Source organism: Sceloporus undulatus, chromosome 5 (assembly GCF_019175285.1).
Source record: "Sceloporus undulatus isolate JIND9_A2432 ecotype Alabama chromosome 5, SceUnd_v1.1, whole genome shotgun sequence".
Lineage (NCBI taxonomy): Eukaryota > Metazoa > Chordata > Lepidosauria > Squamata > Phrynosomatidae > Sceloporus > Sceloporus undulatus.
This window is the reverse complement of record NC_056526.1, coordinates 90,832,961-90,851,090: the sequence shown is the minus strand read 5'-3', so window position 1 is coordinate 90,851,090 and position 18,130 is coordinate 90,832,961. Positions and strand designations below refer to the sequence as shown.

The 18,130-nt window shown below is 41.3% G+C and overlaps 1 protein-coding gene across 1 annotated transcript in view; it reads left to right on the top strand.

Annotated features, from left to right (window-relative positions):
* The first annotated feature begins 3,114 nt into the window (after window positions 1–3,114).
* PI4K2B (phosphatidylinositol 4-kinase type 2 beta) overlaps window positions 3,115–18,130 on the top strand; it is a 22,334-nt gene continuing 7,318 nt past the window's right edge. The window contains 5 exon segments of the mRNA XM_042469387.1: window positions 3,115–3,485; window positions 5,413–5,582; window positions 12,616–12,816; window positions 14,719–14,850; window positions 16,852–17,005. Of these exon segments, the coding sequence (XP_042325321.1) occupies window positions 3,188–3,485; window positions 5,413–5,582; window positions 12,616–12,816; window positions 14,719–14,850; window positions 16,852–17,005 (955 nt within the window). The 5' untranslated portion in view covers window positions 3,115–3,187.

Here is an 18,130-nt window from a genome sequence, read left to right as displayed (position 1 = left end):
ACAGCGGGGCTTTGATGATGGGAGAATTCAGAGGAAACTAATAGGAAATTAAGGTTCCAGTCTTATACCCATTTACTTTGAATTGAGCTCAGAACTCAATGGAATTTACTTCTGAAGGTCTTTCAGGCATAGACTCACCATAAATCAAAGCTGACTTGGTGGTAAATAACAGCAAAAAGACACTTTTCAAATCCCATGGTACCTTACAACATGGAAGACGCCTCAACATTAAACGATAAAAAGTTCAGAGAATAGGGCTATTTTCAAATTCCACTTTTGAACACCAGTCTTTCTAAGCATTCAGTTGCTCAATCCGCTCCCAGCATTGAAATGATAATAGAATGACAATATAGTGCAATGATGGTGAACCTTTTAGAGGCCGAGTGCCCAAAGTGCAACCCAAACCCCACTTATTTATTGCAAAGTGCCATGTCCCTCTGGCTTTCTAGTAACAAACTCTGGCAAACTCTGTGCTGGGGCTATGGCACATGTGCCCACAGAGAGGGCTCTGAGTGCCACCTCTGGCATGCGTGGCATAGGTTCTCCATCACTGATATAGTGTCTTCCCATTTTTCCTGTCAATAAAGTGCCGTCCCATTTTAATTGAGTGGAAGTTGTCTGATCTTTCCATATAGAAAATGGAAATAAAAAATAAGAGCATGTGTTGGATGTCCTGTATTTAAAGTAGCACAAGAGGGCGCCAAGTTGTAACTCAAAAGGCAAGTACTGTACAGTATTTCCATTATGCTCCCATGCTTCACACATGAAACTCATGGAAGTTATGCTAAGGAAAGACCAGAAGTTAATATATTGATGCCAATAAATTGAAACTACTTTTTTAAAAGAACATGTGAAATCGAACAACTATCAAAATAACCCATAGGATTAGTTATTAATTATATACTAATAATTTATTATTGTTGTGTACATTCAAGATGTTTCATAAAAATTATGGGTCATTCGTTCATTTTAACATAACGCTTTCCTCAATATTTGGAAAACTTCCTAAAGCAAACAGATGGAGAAGTGCTCTTAAGATACATCTGGCGAAGTTTCTATTGCATGTAGCATAGGACCTGTGCATTACTTCTAGTGCAGGCCAACGCTTGTATGGTTTTAGCCAAATCTCACTGAATTCATTGGGTTTCGCTTTCTTGCAAGGGAAGCAGAAATTGACCAAAAGAAAGCTTTAAAGAAATCATAAAAGACACTAATAAAAAGCCAGCGAAGTTGTAAAATTGGTAGTGTGTTCCTGCCAGTCACTCTAGTCAGTAACTTGCATGATGCTTCAGTTCGGTTTGATTAAAAGCACTGGACAGCAGATAATACTCAAAAGCTCTGCCTGAGACTGAAGAGGAAGTATTCAAGGAAGTAATAACAGGGGAAAGCTTGCAATGAAAGAAAACATTGATGCCTTGTTATAAGTAATTATGTTCAGCTTGGATGTCTCCTGTTGTTTAAGTATAGGAAAGTTACTGCTGCAGTGCTGCACTTTATGAGATGCAGTTTCTGAAGAAGCTTTGCATGCACTAAAACTGTTTATAAGGCGAGGGAGCTCCCAACATCGGGAGGCAGGTTGCTATTACTTTTGGTCACTGAAGCGCAATGCACAATCTTTCCCCACTGAAACGTCCTTAAATGTGAAAACTACAAGGTAATGTGTACTTAAAAGTACCCCCCCCTCCAAAAAAGTTTCAATTTAGTTCTCGCAAGTGAGGCCACAGGATACACGTCTGCAATCTTTATTTTCTAGGAGGGCAACAAGACAGCTCCATAGTATCTTGTGCTTACCCTTTACTTTGAGCGACAATCCTGAGGAGGCTGAACTACATAGGTGTCTGTTGATCCAGTTTTAGCATTTCATTCTGGTGAAGGAGTCTCAGCCCACCTTAGAATAGTCTTCAGGCCTTGAGCTGCCTGAAGAGCCTATATCTGTTCCCTTGATACAAGAATGCCCTGCCATCTCAGCCAAGGAATTATTCCCCGTAAAACAATGGGCCCATACAGACAGGCCAAAGTAAATGTTTCGGGTCACTTTGGAGGTATGCAATTTAAATGATACATGCATCCTAAGAGGCCAGAAGCTACGCCAAAACTGTGCACCAGTCCTTAGGTCTGGAGCGTGGCTTTGGGACGGCTTCTGGCCTCTTAGGACGCATGAAGCATTTAAACAGCATTCCTCCAAAGTGACCCAAAGCAGCATTACTTTGGCCTGTCTGTTCGGGCCCAAGAATGACTATTTAAATACTGTCTTGAAAATATGATTCCTCAGTCAAGGGGGGTGCGTCTAGATAGAAAGAATGCAGTGTGACACCACTTCAACTGCCACGGCTCTGTCCTACTTAACCCTAAGATTTGTAGTTTGGTGAGACACCACTTTCGCAGAGAAGGCAAAAGACCAAACTACAAATCCCAGGCTCTCATGGGATGGAGCCGCAGCACTTTAAGTGGCCTCAGAGTGCAGCGTTTCTCCAGCATGTAGACACACCACTCTTGGAGGGAAAGCTCAGTCCCCTCACTGCAGAAATAACCCAGTCTGAGACTGCTCTAGCTGCCATGGCTCAGTGCTAGGGAATTCTGGGAAGTGTAGTTTTGTGAGACATTTAGCCTTTTCTGTCAGAGAGCTCTGGTGCCACAATAAACTACAATTCCCAGGATTCCCTAGCAATGAGCCAGGGCAGTTAAAGCGGTCTCAGAGTAGATTATTTCTGTAGTGTGGGTTTTGGATCTTTAAAAAAACCAAAGGATGGAGTTGGACTGCCTGACAGATTTAATTAGTGATAATTTTGAGCATTTGACTGTGAAAGGATACGAAATTTCCATTTATTGTGAGGGCTTTTGAGCTTTTTCACACTGTTTTGAGCTATATGTATGTATGTATATATGTGTATATATATATATATGTTTAGAGCTTTATTGTGAGTGTTTTGAGCTTTGTTTGTATGTTTTGAGCTCTTTCTCTATGTTGTAACGGCCGCCATTTTGTGGGCCCTGTTTCTCCTTCGCGCTTCAGACACCTCTAATACAGTAGGAAAGGGCAAGAAGAAGACTGAGGCGACAGGTAGTTCCCACAGAGCCCCGCCTCCATTCTGCGCCTGCGCAGTTGGCGCGCGCCGCGCAGGTCGTCGTCGGTTATGGGGGCTCGCGCTTGAAGGGAAAGGGGGCGTGGCCAGCGGCTCTGAGACTGATGGCGGCGCCAGGCCCTGAGCCTGGAATGGAGGAGGAGGAAGAAGAAGAGGAAGAGGCCGACGAGGAGCTGCTCCAGCTGGAGACGGAGCCCCCGCCGGTTACGGTGTCCAGAAGGGCCAAAGTTGCTCCTGGGGGCGCCGTCAGGCTCAGCCTGGGCCGAGGCGCGGCGGTGGTAGTAGAAGAAGAGGAGTTGGACCATGAAGCGGAAGGAGAGGAGTCGGAGCCGCTCCTGGGCGCCGCGGCCTCGGGACGGAGCCGGAGGAGCCGGGAGGGCCTCGCTGCGGCCGCCGCCTCAGGTGACAACTGTTGTCGGCTCTTCGGAATAACCAAACGCCTTTGGGACTGCATCTCCCAGAATCCTTGGCTATTGGCCGACGTGGCTAAGGCTTCTGGGAGATGTAGTCCAACATCTCTTAAAGGGCACCGTTTGGGGACCACTCAGTGTATATGGAGACTATATAGAGCAGTGGTCCCCAAACGGTGCTCTTTAACTGATTTTGGACTTCGTCCCCCAGAATCCCTGGCTATTGGCTGACATGGCTGAGGCTTCTGGGAAATGTAGTCCAACATCTCTTAAAGGGCTCAGTCTTTGGTGACCATCGTTCTCAACCTTGGGTCTTCCTTCCAGGCATTTTAGACTTGAACTCCCAGAATCCCTGATCCCTTCAGCAAGCTGCCTGAGGCTTCTGGGAATTGAAGTCCAACATCTCTTAAAGAGCATCATTTGGGGGGGAACACTGCTCTTAGAGGAAGGCAAGGGCAACTCCTCTTTCGAGCCCATTTTTGTCAAGGGGGAAAAAAAGCAACAAGCTTCTCCTCCACTGAGCAAACATTTCATGTGTAGGAGAAGTCAGCGCAAGTGTGATGCTATCTATGCTTAGAGAGTATTGCAATAGGACTGGAGGAAACCCCTTTCGAAATCTCCAGTCAGTGAGGCAGTTCACCAGATTATCTTGAGACAATTGGTTTCTTGCAATCTAACTCACTGCACAGGATCAACCAGGACTCCTGCGTAACCTTAACACACACACACACACACAAACCCTGATTATTAGAGTATAAGCTTTTGCGCACCACACCTTGTGTTGTTAGATGTGCGAATTCTGGGCAACACATGCTTCTGATGAAGTCTGTACTCAGTGAAAGCTTGTAGGAAATCTAGGCTATATAAACATAAATAAAGCAAAAGTATATTACATCCTCTTAACATTGGTAGCACAATATATTTTACTATGTCATGTGTGTGTGTGTGTGAGTAGACCAAGCCTTAGTAGTATTAACAGTCGTGCTATAGAGTAGACCATTATTATTTATATTGACGATGAAGAAGAGGAGGCTAAGACCATTAAGTGAACTCAGAGCAAAGCTGAGGTGTGAATTGGAGAGCTGTTGGTTCACAGTTTAGCCACTTGGCCATTACACTACAGTCAGCTGCATTTCTGCATTTAAATGACCACAATTCAAAAAGGACATTGAGAAACTGGAGCCATGTGTCCAAAGGAGGGCGACTAAAATGGTGAAGGGTCTGGAAACCATGCCCTATGAGGAACGCCTTAGGGAGCTGGGTATGTTTAGCCTGGAGAAAAGAAGGTTAAGAGGTGATATGATCGCCCTGTTTAAATATTTGAAGTGATGTCATATTGAAGAGGGAGCAAGCTTGTTTTATGCTGCTCCAGAGACTAGGACCTGGAACAATGGATGCAAGCTACAGGAAAACAGATTCCACCTCACCATTAGGAAGAACTTCCTGACAGTAAGGGCTGTTTGACAGTGGAACAAAGTCCCTCGGAGTGTAGTAGAGTCTCCTTCCTTGGAGGTCTTTAAACAGAGGCTGGATGGCCATCTGTCAGGTATGCTTTGATTTGGATTTCCTGCATGGCAGAAGGGGGTTGGACTGGATGGCCCTTGCGGTCTCTTCCAACTCTATGATTCTATGAGTTTATGACCTGATAGATAGTTCTATACATTTCTTTTCTTTATACATTCTAACTATCCTATATGTTAAAAGAGTTTTAAAAAACACTATATTAAATTTCTGGCATTTTTGTTATTTCCATAATTGGTATCTCGTGTTTTTCTTCCAACCTGAAGGAAATCTTTTAATCTCTGTACAGCACTAAACAAGTTTTATATGCTTTATATAAGTGATAGTTAGTACTTTAAATGATTAATTGCTTAAAATTATTTAATTGGTCAACACGACTAATTTAAAATGACATCTAGCACATACAGGAAACATTGGATGTACAGCAGAGATGAATTGCATTTTGGATGACGATCCTGAATTTGCTGAAATCATGCAGCGAGTGGAGCAAGCCATAGAATGTGGGGTCTTCCCAGAAAGAATCTCCCAGGGGTCCAGTGGGAGCTACTTTGTCAAAGATCCCAAACAAGTAAGTGTGGTGTTAATGAGAAATGTTTATACAGTCCACCCTTCTCATACGCAGGGATCCGTTCCACACACACACAAACCCTGCGTATGAGGAACAAATGCCTATGCTCAAGTTCCATTTGTTTGTTTGGTGGCACGCTCCTGCCTTGGAGCTTGCTTCTTGTAATCTATGAAGTATACCATTGGTTTGTATATCCAGGGGTGGGCAGCTGTGCTGAGGATGGGGTTATTTGCACCCTCCACCTCCAGTGGGCTCAACTTCCAAGCAAACCTACAACTTGAAGTGCCATATTCTTTTAATTTTTGGCAGATTTGAGGCTTTGGGGTCCTACTACATAAAAAAATTGTGCTGGGCTTGTATCTGATATATAAAGTGTTTGGTAAACAAGAGTAAGTACTGTAATATCTGATCCCAAACCTATGTTCACGAAGAGGCTTGAGCAGTGTAAATATAAGGTAATGTTTATGAAGGGATGGTCACTCATTTAAAAAATACATAGTGACCCTTAAGTGCCAGGATCCAGTGGTATTTCTGTTTGACCGACTGTTTCTCTCACAACTGGAAAGCTCCCCTCCTCCCTACAGTCATCACTCCCAATACTGCTTTGGAGGGCTAGGAAACTCTTTAGAACAGATTTTTTTGGGGTGTGTGTGTACTATGTAGACTGTAGATGAGGGGGCTATGGAAGAAATTTCTCTGTTACTAGGTAAAGAAATGCACCATTGGATATGGAAATACGCCACTGGATCATTTATTTCCGTTTCATGATCTTTTCAACTTTGATTTATGTAGAAAGCTGACTTTAAAATTAATAGGTTGTGTTACAGCATACCATTTCAAACCAGTTCTGTAACCTTCTTTTTACTTCCTCTTGTATTAAGCAATCCTTTGCCTCTTTCTCATTTCTTTTGTTTTCACATGCAATATTGGCATGATAGATCTAAACGGTGCTATTCCAAGGGCATATCTTAGTACACACTAGCGGTTTTTGGTTATAGTTTGTACCTCATCTGTCTAATATCTTTATTTGCTTCTTTATGAAGGACAAAGTCAAAGTATATACCTAGAGATTTAATAATCTCATTAGCTTGCTGTTGGAAATGCAGACTGCTTTACTTTACTGTTATTTGTGTCAATGTTCTTTTCTAAAACACTATTATAGAACGAGACACTGTGCTTTGGCTTAGCCTGGATGCAATGAACCATGGCTTGTTCTGTGGCAGTGGGAATGGGGTCTCCACAGTGCAACCCCTGCCTGGGCTTGTTCTGTCACCTCAGACTGGGAAGGGCTTGCTAGGCTTACAGAGAGATTGCAAACGAGAGGCGAGACTTATCAGTTCCTATTGGGGTGGAGGCAAATAATCTGTGAATAATTGAAACTGATTTGGGATGTAGTGGCTTTTGGGGTTAAGATGCCAGTTCTGAAGGTTGGCAGTTCGAGGCTCAAGTGCTGCATGATGGGGTGAACTCCTATCACTAGTCCCAGCTTCTGCCACCCTAGCAGTTCGAAAGCATGCAAATGCAAGTAGATCAATAGGTACCTCTTGGCTGGGAAGGTAAACAGCATTCAGTGCAGTCATGCTGGCCACAAAACCATCAGAGCAGTCCTCAGACAACACTGGCTCTTTGGCTTATTAACAGAGATGAGCACTGCCCTCTACAGTTGGTTACGACTAGACATTCATGTCAAGGGACTATCTTTACCTTTAATTGAAACCGTAGTTGTTAAACCCACAAATGTGGAGGACTAACTATATTTCATAGTAAATACCGTATATGCTTGACTATAAGTAGGAAAATGTATGCCCAAAAATTGACCTTAAAATCCAGGGTTGGTTTATACATGGATCAGTACAGTAATACTGCTTACAAAGGTCCTGAAAGAAGCTCTGCCCCGATGCCCCACTCCCCTTGCCTCAGCTGTGATTTCTGAAAGATCTGCTGAGGCAGTTGTGTGTGTGTGAAAGGGGTGATTCCCTTCTCAATCCGAAGTTTTTCTGTTGCACTTGTATATTATTACACTTGGACCTTTGTATCTGTTCTGCCCCACTATCACAGATACCAAAAAACACGGGACCTCAAAGTCGTGTTGACTCCAATGGGATCGCAATGTGTGTGCACCCATTAACACGGCTGCGTGTATGCACTGCCATTGGGGACCAAAGGGCTTGCCATCTGCAGAGCTAAATCTGTGAATGGCAAGCCCAGGGATGACAAGGTCCCACTGTACTTAGAATTAGTACTATAGTTCGTTTTTTGTCTTTTTGTGAGTTCCTTTGCTCTAACTGCAGAATGTCTTATTTAAGTATTTTACAGTACAGTATCAGACTTGCTAAATCATGTTCCATTGTTTAAAACTTTACAAGAACCCATGCTGGAGCTAAGGGAAACAAACAGTGGTGGACAGGTTAGACATACCAGAAAATATCATGCATACCTATTTGTAATTTCAGCCCTCTTAATTGAAACAATAAGAGGCAATAACAGACTTTGTATATTTTAAGCTGGAAACCTTAAGGAAAAACCTAGTTTCTGATATAGCCCTGTTAACAATATATGGTGGTGTGTTGATGTTGCATGGAATGCAGTGTTATGTATGCCAGCAATACTGACTCAGCTCTTCTAAACATTTTAAATTAGCATTATGCAGTTAATGTTTCTTGCTTACACTGAGATACAGCAAGCAGAAGAGAACTTTTTGCTTGTATAAAGAAGCTAATGGCTTGTAAAATCCTAGGAGAGTCATGCTGCTTTATAGAATCTAGAAGTCAGAAAGCATTATGGCCCCTTAGAGACTAGCTGACTTGCTGTGGCATGAGTTTTTAGTGTGTCCTTGTTAAACAGGAACTCTGCCATCACATTTTCATGTCTGCTGTGATACAGATGGAAGCAACTGTACTGCAGCATAGTAGTAAGTGAAAACAGATGTATACTGCTGCTACTATTTTGTAAAGTATAATTACAAAGACAATGAAAAGAGAAAAAGCAGAAAAAGTGTGGTAGTACATAGGTTAGGAACACTGACTAGGCATAATGTACATTAATATAAGGTGACCAGAAACACATATCTCAAGCAGCAACATCGTCTGACCATTCAGTGATAGATGGTGAGCACTGTATTTATCGTCCCTGATTTGAGATGTAAGTCTTTTTTTAAACAAAGAATGCAGGATTTAATTTAAGTCTAAGGTATTTTTAGATATTGAAGGTAAGGCAGGGTTTCATTGGTTGATTTGTACATGACAGTGTAGCTATTTTATCAGTTTATTTATATCAAATTAAATTATTCTGACAAATATGTGTACAATAAACTTGTTATAGAATTACAAGATACAGCCATATTAGTCTGTAGAATCAGTATGTAGAGATTATAGCATCTTTGAGACTAACTGAAAGAAAGAAGTTGGCAGCATGAGCTTTCATAGACTAAAGTCTACTTCCTGCCTCTGCGGAAGTAAACTTTAGTCTACGAAAGTTCATGCGGCCAACTTCTATCTTTCACAGTTACAGTAGTCTCAAAAGTGCTGCAATATCTCTCTGCGTACTAAACTTCCTGGTTTCACTTTCTCTGTGAATATAATTAATGCTTCCATACATCAGGGGGCTGACTCTTAAAATTTGATAGTTTAAAACAATTTAAACAGTTTAAAACATTTTAAAGACATAACACATGTGCAGTTTGGATGAAATCAGTTAGGTCCCAAAGCTTTGTGAAAGGCCATTCTTTTACTAGGCGTTGGATTTTAACATCAGCACTGGTGCGAGTTAGACCTCTAAGGCCAGGATATTTCACAACCAAGATGCCTCAGCAGAGAATGTGTTCTGCCACAGAATAAAGTTTCCTGGTGAGACACAGAAGAAAGCACCTCCAACAGATATGAATTGTTGAGCAGGTGTATATAGGGGGAGATGCTCCTTAAAGTATTAATGTCTCAAGTCATTTAAAGCTTTATGTATTATCACCAGCACCTTGAATCTCCCTTTTCCAAACTGAGTCTCCCTTTTCCAGAATTTTAAAACCTGAAATATTCTAAAATTGTCCACATGAGTGGTTGAGTTAATGAACCTTTGGTTTCTGATGGTTTAATGTTTACAAACTTTTGACTGATTCACAAAATTACTAAAAATATATTGTATACAGTTACCTTCAACCTATGTGTCCAAGATGTATATGAAACATAAATGAATTTTATCTTTAGACTCCAATCTATCCCATTATGTATGTATATGCAAATACTGGTGTTCCAAAATCCAGAAAAATCCAAAACCCCAAACACTTCTGGTCCCAAGCATCTTGGATAAAGGAGATTCAACTTGTACTGGAAGTCTTTAAAATGATGAAGGTATAGTTTCTCTGCACCATGTTGTTTTAGGTTGAAGAAATTATTATTGCTTTATAGCAGCATTATCCCATTTCTTCCTCTACAAATCTCAGAGCACCTCTCACATAGCTACATGGAAGTCTTAGTGTGGATGCAAACAATTCATAGGAAGGTCTGCTTAACTTAAAGAGTTGCGTTCCTTCAAGACAAATCGAAATTAGACTCTCTTTAGCTGTATTACTCAGACTTGCCATTATTTCTTTGTAAGTTGTACAGTGTGCCCGCATCATGCGCAGACGCACTTTACACAGCTTTCAGCCTACGCTGAAGAAGGGGCGGCACGTCCCATAGGAATGAATGGGGAATGTGCCTTTGGTGTACGCGCGCCACCACACCACCACATGAACATGCCCCATTCATTTAAATGGGGCTCAAGCATAGGCAGTATTTGTTTTACGCAGGGGAGTCTGGAATGAATCCCTCGTGTAAACAAAGGGCGCACTGTAATTGCATTACTTTGAGGCCAGACTTTGCATATCAAGGTCTGACTTTGCATATGTCTTTCTGACCCAGGACATTTTACTATTAGTTTGCTCATTAGTTTGGTCTTTTCATTTCAAGTAGTACGGCATACATAGGTCATAAGTAGTATTAATCAAATCAGTATTACATTCAGGTGTAGGCTTGGTCAGAATTAAGACTTGTAGCTAAGCTTTTTTTTTAATGTTTAAGCCTATAAATGGGTCTAAAGTAGGAAAAATATGCAGTTGGGTGTAGCTTATGACACTATATTTTGGAGACTGAGTAGGGGCGGGGGGGGATGTTTGAAGAAGAGAAAATGATAGGGGAAGCTCTCTATCAAAAAGTATCACCTAATCTGAATTCATTAGTTAGGTTTCCCTGCTTCCCTACTCTATATTTTCCCCAGATACTGAGAAACATTAGAATATGTAGATACACAGATATTCCACATAAACCTGTCTCATGATGGCCCTAAACACATGGGCCAAAAGAAGCGTCTGTAAGCCATGCCCAGGTCCAAAGAACTGGATCAAAAAGGAGTAGGTTTAAACTTACTCCTGGCAGCTCCGGCTTTGACCACAGGCAGCCTGCTTTGAGAGTGGGACGTGCGGTCACTGGTCAGAGGCCACTCCTTCCCGGCCATCTGCTTCACCCCGAAGTGTCCATCGCGTGTATCCACTGATGTTTATCTGCCTGTTGGAGTGAGTAGAATGGCAGAGTGAGTAGAATGGCAGTATTGGAAGCAAATAGAAGGGAAATTCTTGGTGGACCAGATTCTCTTCCCCTGCCCTAAGCTTTGGAAGGCCTTCCAGAACAAATGGTGAGAACAGAGCTGTTGCAAAGGACAGGAAAGCAAGGTGACAGTCCTGTTGCATAAGTGGAAGCCTTGCTGTGTAGCATTTAGTGAAGTCTTGTGGTCCTGAATCACCTGAAATAACCTCTGTCCTGTGGAAAATATTACATTAGTGAAAGGAAATACAAAATGCAAAGGAAATGCAAAATTTACCTTGGATTACATAAGTGAGACGTGGTACACAGTGCCAGGAAAAGGCGGCCAGGGGCTCAGACGGCATCATTTGGATGCAGCACAGCTGCAACATCATTACTACATGTGCAGCGGTGACGCCCTGGCCACATGCTAGGGTTGCGCGGCGTGCGGTTGCTCCACCCCCTGGCAACCTTAGCACGTGACGAGGGCATCCCAAAAGGCCCGTTTGTACCGAGCCTAAGTTAATAAAAGCACCACTTTCATTGCTCCCTTAGACAGAGAATTAGCATCCAATTGAATTAAGATGTATTGTGCTCTTGTTGTAATATAGATCAATGGAACCCTCAAATAAGACAGCTCACCAAGGTTTATGGGTTACTTGGGCTTTCTTCTTCTTCTTCTTCAAAATTCTGTCTCTATGGTTCCATCATGGTTTCTCCTATTCCATGTTCTGTAACTCATTTTCTTAAACCAGTCAGTTGAGAGTAGTTTTAAATAAGATACAGTATTACCGTACTACATATAGCTATGATCACTGCTTTGGTTACATATTGCGATCAAATGTGTGATCACACAAGCCACGTATTGATGTGATTACTCCTTGGAGAACATGTTTGTAAAGTGTGTGTACTTGTTTTTATGGATTAATTTGCAAATTTGTAAAGTGCTTTGTGTTATAGCTTCATCTTGGATTTTGAATTTTGCATAACCTAATTTTATATAATTTTGGATTGGCATACTTCTTTACAAAGCAAAGCTTTGATGTTTTTGTTTCCTGTCTTGCTGCCTTTCTATTAAGTTCGTTTTTATATTGTTACTCTGAGATGCTGCAAAAGGAATTGTTTGTAAAGTAGCTTTTTGTGGGAGTCGCTGGAAGTTTCAACAAAAGGCAATAAAATAGCCTAGTTACTAACTAACTAATCTGCGTAGTAGTTAATCACCACACGTAATACACAATAACACTCTTGTGTCATTCAGTGTGAATAGAAATATAATAGCAGATATTATAAGGTAGCGGAGACCTCCAGCCAAAATGAGAAAACATTATATTTTGAAAAGGGTTTTTTTTTTATTTGTTGGAAGAGACAGTTGTCAATTGTCAATGAAATGCCTTAGTCATAAACATTTCCAACTGCTTTCAGAGTAAGATGCTCTAATAAATGTGTCTTAATTTCCTCATTCTTTTATGTTTCTTTCTTAGAACACTATTGGAGTGTTTAAACCAAAATCTGAAGAGCCTTACGGTCACCTGAATCCAAAATGGACCAAATATTTTCACAAAATCTGTTGCCCTTGCTGTTTTGGCAGAGGCTGCCTTGTTCCTAATCAGGGATACCTCTCTGAATCTGGTGCCTATCTCGTGGACAGTAAACTGGGATTAGGAGTGGTACCTAAAACCAAGGTAAGAATACTTTACAGTAGAAATCACCCCAGCAGAAATAGGATGCAGTGATCTGCTTCACATTTTTGTTATTTAGCTCCACAGGGCAAAAAAGTCACAAACTACTTCTCTTATGTTTACATTGTGTTTCAGTAAGAGCTTCCATCTGAATTAAACTTTTCTGCTTAGTTTGTCTCCCCCTTCCCCTAGGGGGTTTATTTGTTACAGTTTAGGCTAGACAAACATTTCAACCTCAAGCATTTGTATAAATGTTTATTGTATCCCACCATACAACCTACTGTATACTCAGGCTGGTAAAATTCCAATACAGTGGTGCCTCGGGTTACGAAATTAATTCGTTCTGCGGCCGCTTTCGTAACCCGAAAAGCCTTCGTAAGCCGAATTGCCATAGGCGCTAATGGGGAAAAGCCGCGTTTCGTGCGAAAAAGCCGAAAAAAGCACCAAAAATTTTCTTCGTATCCCGAAAAAACATTCGTAACCCGGAACAATGATTTCCTATGGGATTTTTTCGTATCCCGAAAATTTCGTAACCTGGGTATTTCGTATCCCGAGGTACCACTGTAGTAACAAAACAGTGAACAGTCTTAAATGTCAATGAAAGAAGTGCATTATTTAAACCAGTAATTGAAATTCATTTAATACTGTATACCACAGCAGGGGAGGGAATTGCTCTTAGTTGCCTTTCTCTTCTATTTCCCCCCCCCCCCAAGAAATAAACACATTTTTAGAATGTAGGATAGAGCTGACTTGTGGGACTCCCAGCGAGAGGAAAATTAAAAAGAGGATGCTTCATCTTGGAGATCCTTATTCCAACTGCTCAGATCTCTGTTAATATGGGGATTTGTGGGGTGTCTTCTGAAGATGTCAGTATAAGAGATAGCTGACTTGGATAACTGGGCCTAGATCATTTTTAACTCTGCAGTTTTTATTTTAGAAAAACACTTTGAATTGTGTCTGGAAACAAATAAGAAGCTAGTGCAGCTAAAGTTAACACCACTTTCCTTTTTAGCACTATTTGGGTCATCATTTTCTAGTAAAGCCTTAGCTGATACATCTGCCTAAGCCAGTGATGGCGAACCTATGGCACGCGTGCCAGAGGTGGCACTCAGAGCTCTCTCTGTGGGCACATGTGCCGTCGCCCCAGCACAGAGTTTGCCAGAGTTTGTTACTTGAAAACCAGAGGGACATGGCACTTTGCAATAAATAAGTGGGTTTTGGGTTGTAGTTTGGGCACTTGGCCTCTAAAAGGTTCACCATCACTGGCCTAAGCTAAACAAACAAGCAGAAACCCTGTGAGCCACAGCCACCACCTATGGTTCTGGGAGCCATACTTCCAAGCAATACATCATATCTTTTAAAAGGAGCATGATCTCTTCAAGTACAGGAAACCATTATCTACCATATCAAGGCTACATGTCATATCCTTTAAGACAACCAAGGTTTCTTCAAGTACAGTAAAACTGTTAATTGTGAGTTCAGTCTGGCCCTTTTGCATCTAGAGTAGGCCCAGTTTGTTTTAAGTGGTTAGATTTATTTCATGGAACTTGTATACAGTTGTCCCTTTGTATCCATGGGAGATCTATTCTGGACCCCCCCACACACGTAGATAACATAAAACGTAGGACCTTAAGCCCCATTGTTTTCTATGGTGGTGTGGCATGCATCCAGCTCCATTACAAACAATGGGGGCTTGCTGTCCAGAGAAACTCAGATCCACAGATGGCAAGCCTGTGGATAAGAAGAGTGCCACTATATCTCAATAGACTATTTGACACTGGCCTTTTCTGAATGTGCATGCAAAGGAAGATGAAATATTTTGTTCCTGATTTGTGACTCAAATGCTGCTACAATAACTGGAACCTCCAAGTTGAACTTAGGAAAATAAGACTTCTTTGTTTTAAGGTTGTCTGGATCGTTAGTGAGACCTTCAACTACAGTGCAATAGACCGTGCAAAATCAAGAGGGAAAAAATATGCTTTAGAAAAAGTGCCAAAAGTTGGCAAAAAATTTCATCGCATAGGACTACCTCCTAAGGTAAGTCTTTCAAAAAGATTTAAAATGTTTTATTCTGATGGTATCTAGAAGCCTACAATCTAAGAGGATTAAAACAAGTTGTCGAATTAAACTTAAATATAAATAGACATGGGCAAAATAACAATCCATTTAGTTCCTTTTGGCCAGAATCTATGATTGCCCTGGGGCTTTGCTTTCCCAAATAATTGTCCTTCATCTCACATGCCATTTTTTGAAACTCAAGGGATGTTTGTATCACTGTAATACAGATCTGAGAGTAAAATCTAATTTTCAGGAAAAAAATAAAAAAATCTCACTGGGTTGAGCCAGAGTTTGGAAAGTGAGTTACTTTTACATGATGAAAAAAATCCCATCTCAAGAGAAAGGCAGGCTATAAATTTAGTAAATAAATAAGCAAACTTTTTATGTTAAATGCTATGCTACTCATTGCCTTTCCATTACTTTTCTGTGAGAGCTTACATGCTATTTAAATGTAACTTTTGGAAGTAACTGGAGACCATTACTCATCACATCAATAAAGTAACTTTATTCCTATTAGTTACTTTGTTCTTGAAAAGTTGCATCAGCATACTCTCATTGCCCCCCAAAGTCATTTATTTCAGATAACTATGGCGGGATACAGACCTCCCCTTTGGGGCGGCCTGCACCCTCCCCTTTCCTCGACGGATCAGGGCCTCAGCTGCCACAGCGGCAGCAACCAAGGCCCCGATCCGCTGCTTTTCCTGGCCTCAGGGAAGCGGCAAAATGCCTCTTCCCTGCAGCTTGGAAAGGGGTGTCCTTGGGGCTTCATGTCCCAAGAACACCCCGACAGCAGTGGGGAAAGGGAGAAAAGGGCACTTGGCCCCTCTCTCTTTGTATCGCTGGCGCAGCCGTTTAAAGGCCGCACCAGCAATACATGCAACAGAAGGAGCTCCAAAACGGAGCTCCTTCTGGCACCGGTGAAAGGGCGCCAGGACATCCTGTCTGCGCCATGCTGTTTGGCTGCAGCGCAGTCATGACGTCGTAATGGCGGCACCCATGTAGACAGGGCACCCCCATTACAGTGCTGCGGTTACGTGCTAGGGTTGCGGGGCATCTGGAAAAGATGCCCCGAGGCAACCCTAGCACGTATCCAGGCCGGTGCTTTGCACCGGTCTGGATACTGCCTATATTACTTGTAACTTGTCACTTCATAGTTCTTTTCCAAGCCCACAGCTACACAAAAGTGTCTGGTATATTTTCTTCTTCTGTATCACTTTTTTCTTATTTTCATTTAATTCTAATTGATTTATCAGATTTTCCATGACACCTGTATCATCTTTGTTGCTCAAAATAGGCCTCAAATGATATTTGGGATATAAACAGGTTGTTGGAAAATATAGGCGTAGCTCTTTGTGTCCCAGTAATAAAAAGTGCACTTCCAAGTCTCTGGCAGGGAAGGTAAGAAAGAAGGTGTAGTACTGCTGTCCACTGAAATCTTAGAAGCCAGATCCAACAAATTTACCAAATACTGTAATATTTTCAGTTGTCTGGGGTTGGGTTTCAATAACTTGCATAGTATACCCCTAATAAGAAAAATAAATAATGCAATTTTGGAGAAATTCATTTGCACAATTTTTGTATGTTTTTGCATCTGGACAAATAAAAAAACAGTTCTGATTGTTTTCAGCATAGACTATAGGCAATAATGAATATAGATTATTTTGTCCAGTAAATCAACTTCAGTAATTCTGTAATTGCTTCACTTTTTCATTGAAGAGCCAAGCTATTTGTTAGTTCTAGGCTAATATGTCCAGGCTATTTGAACTTCATTTTAAATGTCAAGAGCTGTTATTTTACCTTGAATACTTTTCCTGGCATCAAATAAATTTCTGATCTAAATGTCATTTACACATTTTGTTTTTAAAGCTATTTTTAGAGTTCATTAGCAGTAGTTTCAGTGTATAGCAGTACTACAATATTAGGTACCTTTAAACTCAATGCTGTTTCTTTCCTAAATGCAGAATTTATTTTAAATTGTAGGTTGGCTCCTTTCAGCTGTTTGTTGAAGGCTATAAAGAGGCTGACTATTGGCTCAGGAAATTTGAAACTGACCCTTTGCCTGAGAATACAAGGAAACAATTTCAGTCGCAGTTTGAAAAATTGGTTGTGCTTGATTATGTCATCAGAAACACTGGTATTTAGTAATTTCTATTACTTTGGCTCGAGAGTGAGATTCTTCTGTTGTTATCTTTCAAGCTGAGAGATAAAAGTATCTAGGTTTGAGAATCCATTCCAAATATTATTTGAGGGCTTTGAAAACATACATATAAATGCATGTAAAGCTAAATAAACCTAGCAGTTACTGTGAATGCCCTGTTTTGCAAATAATGAGATTTTATCACTGTTTATAGTTAGGATTATGGCCCAACCATATTGGTATTCTTTAAAAGTTGCTACTGGTCATTGTTTGGTGTTACTAGGACCTGTTACAGACTGCCAAAATAAAGCTGCTTCGATTCTCTTTGGAGGTGTGCTATTTAAATGATGCATGGGTCCTAAGAGTCCGGAGGTCATGCCAAAGCCACACTCCATTCCTAAACACTGGAGTGCAGCTTTGGTGCAGCTTCCGGATTCTTAGGATGCATGCGTCATTTAAATAGCATAACTCCAAAGAGACTCGAAGCAGCTTTATTTTGGCAGTCTAACAGGCCAAGGTTAGATAACATCTGTCCTTATTTTTGAAGCTATTGAAGAGATCTGTGGGGAGATTATTCTCCAGTTATCCCACTGCTGCCACCAAATGTGGAGATCTCAGCTTATATCCTACTGCTGGTTACACCAAATATGAGGGTGTACGCTTTTTATTTGCTAGTTTCATCCTTTATCCATCCATTGTACACAACAAGTTTGGAGCTTTCCAGTCACAAACTGTGAGGATTCCTCTCCGGCAGTCCCACCACTCTTGCCAAATGTGGGGGTCTGTACACTTAAACCACCAAATGAGAAATGTTCATGTTGTTTACTGCAAATTCTGAATGTGAGGGATTTTCCTGATCCCCAACCTCTGCCACACACACATAAGGATGTCCTTCCATCCCTGTTGTGGGACACCAGCTGCAGGTTCAGTCTAAATGCCCTCAAGGTTCCTGTAAGGATTTATATTACCTTTACCCTCAACAGGAAGCCACCCTTCCATCTTTGATACTGCCAATCCAGACACCTTTTCTGAAACCCAGGTCTCAGAAGGAAGGTGATTCCAACGGCTAAAAGTCTATAAAGACAGGATAAAATTTTACTCCCACCCCTCAAACTGAAGTCT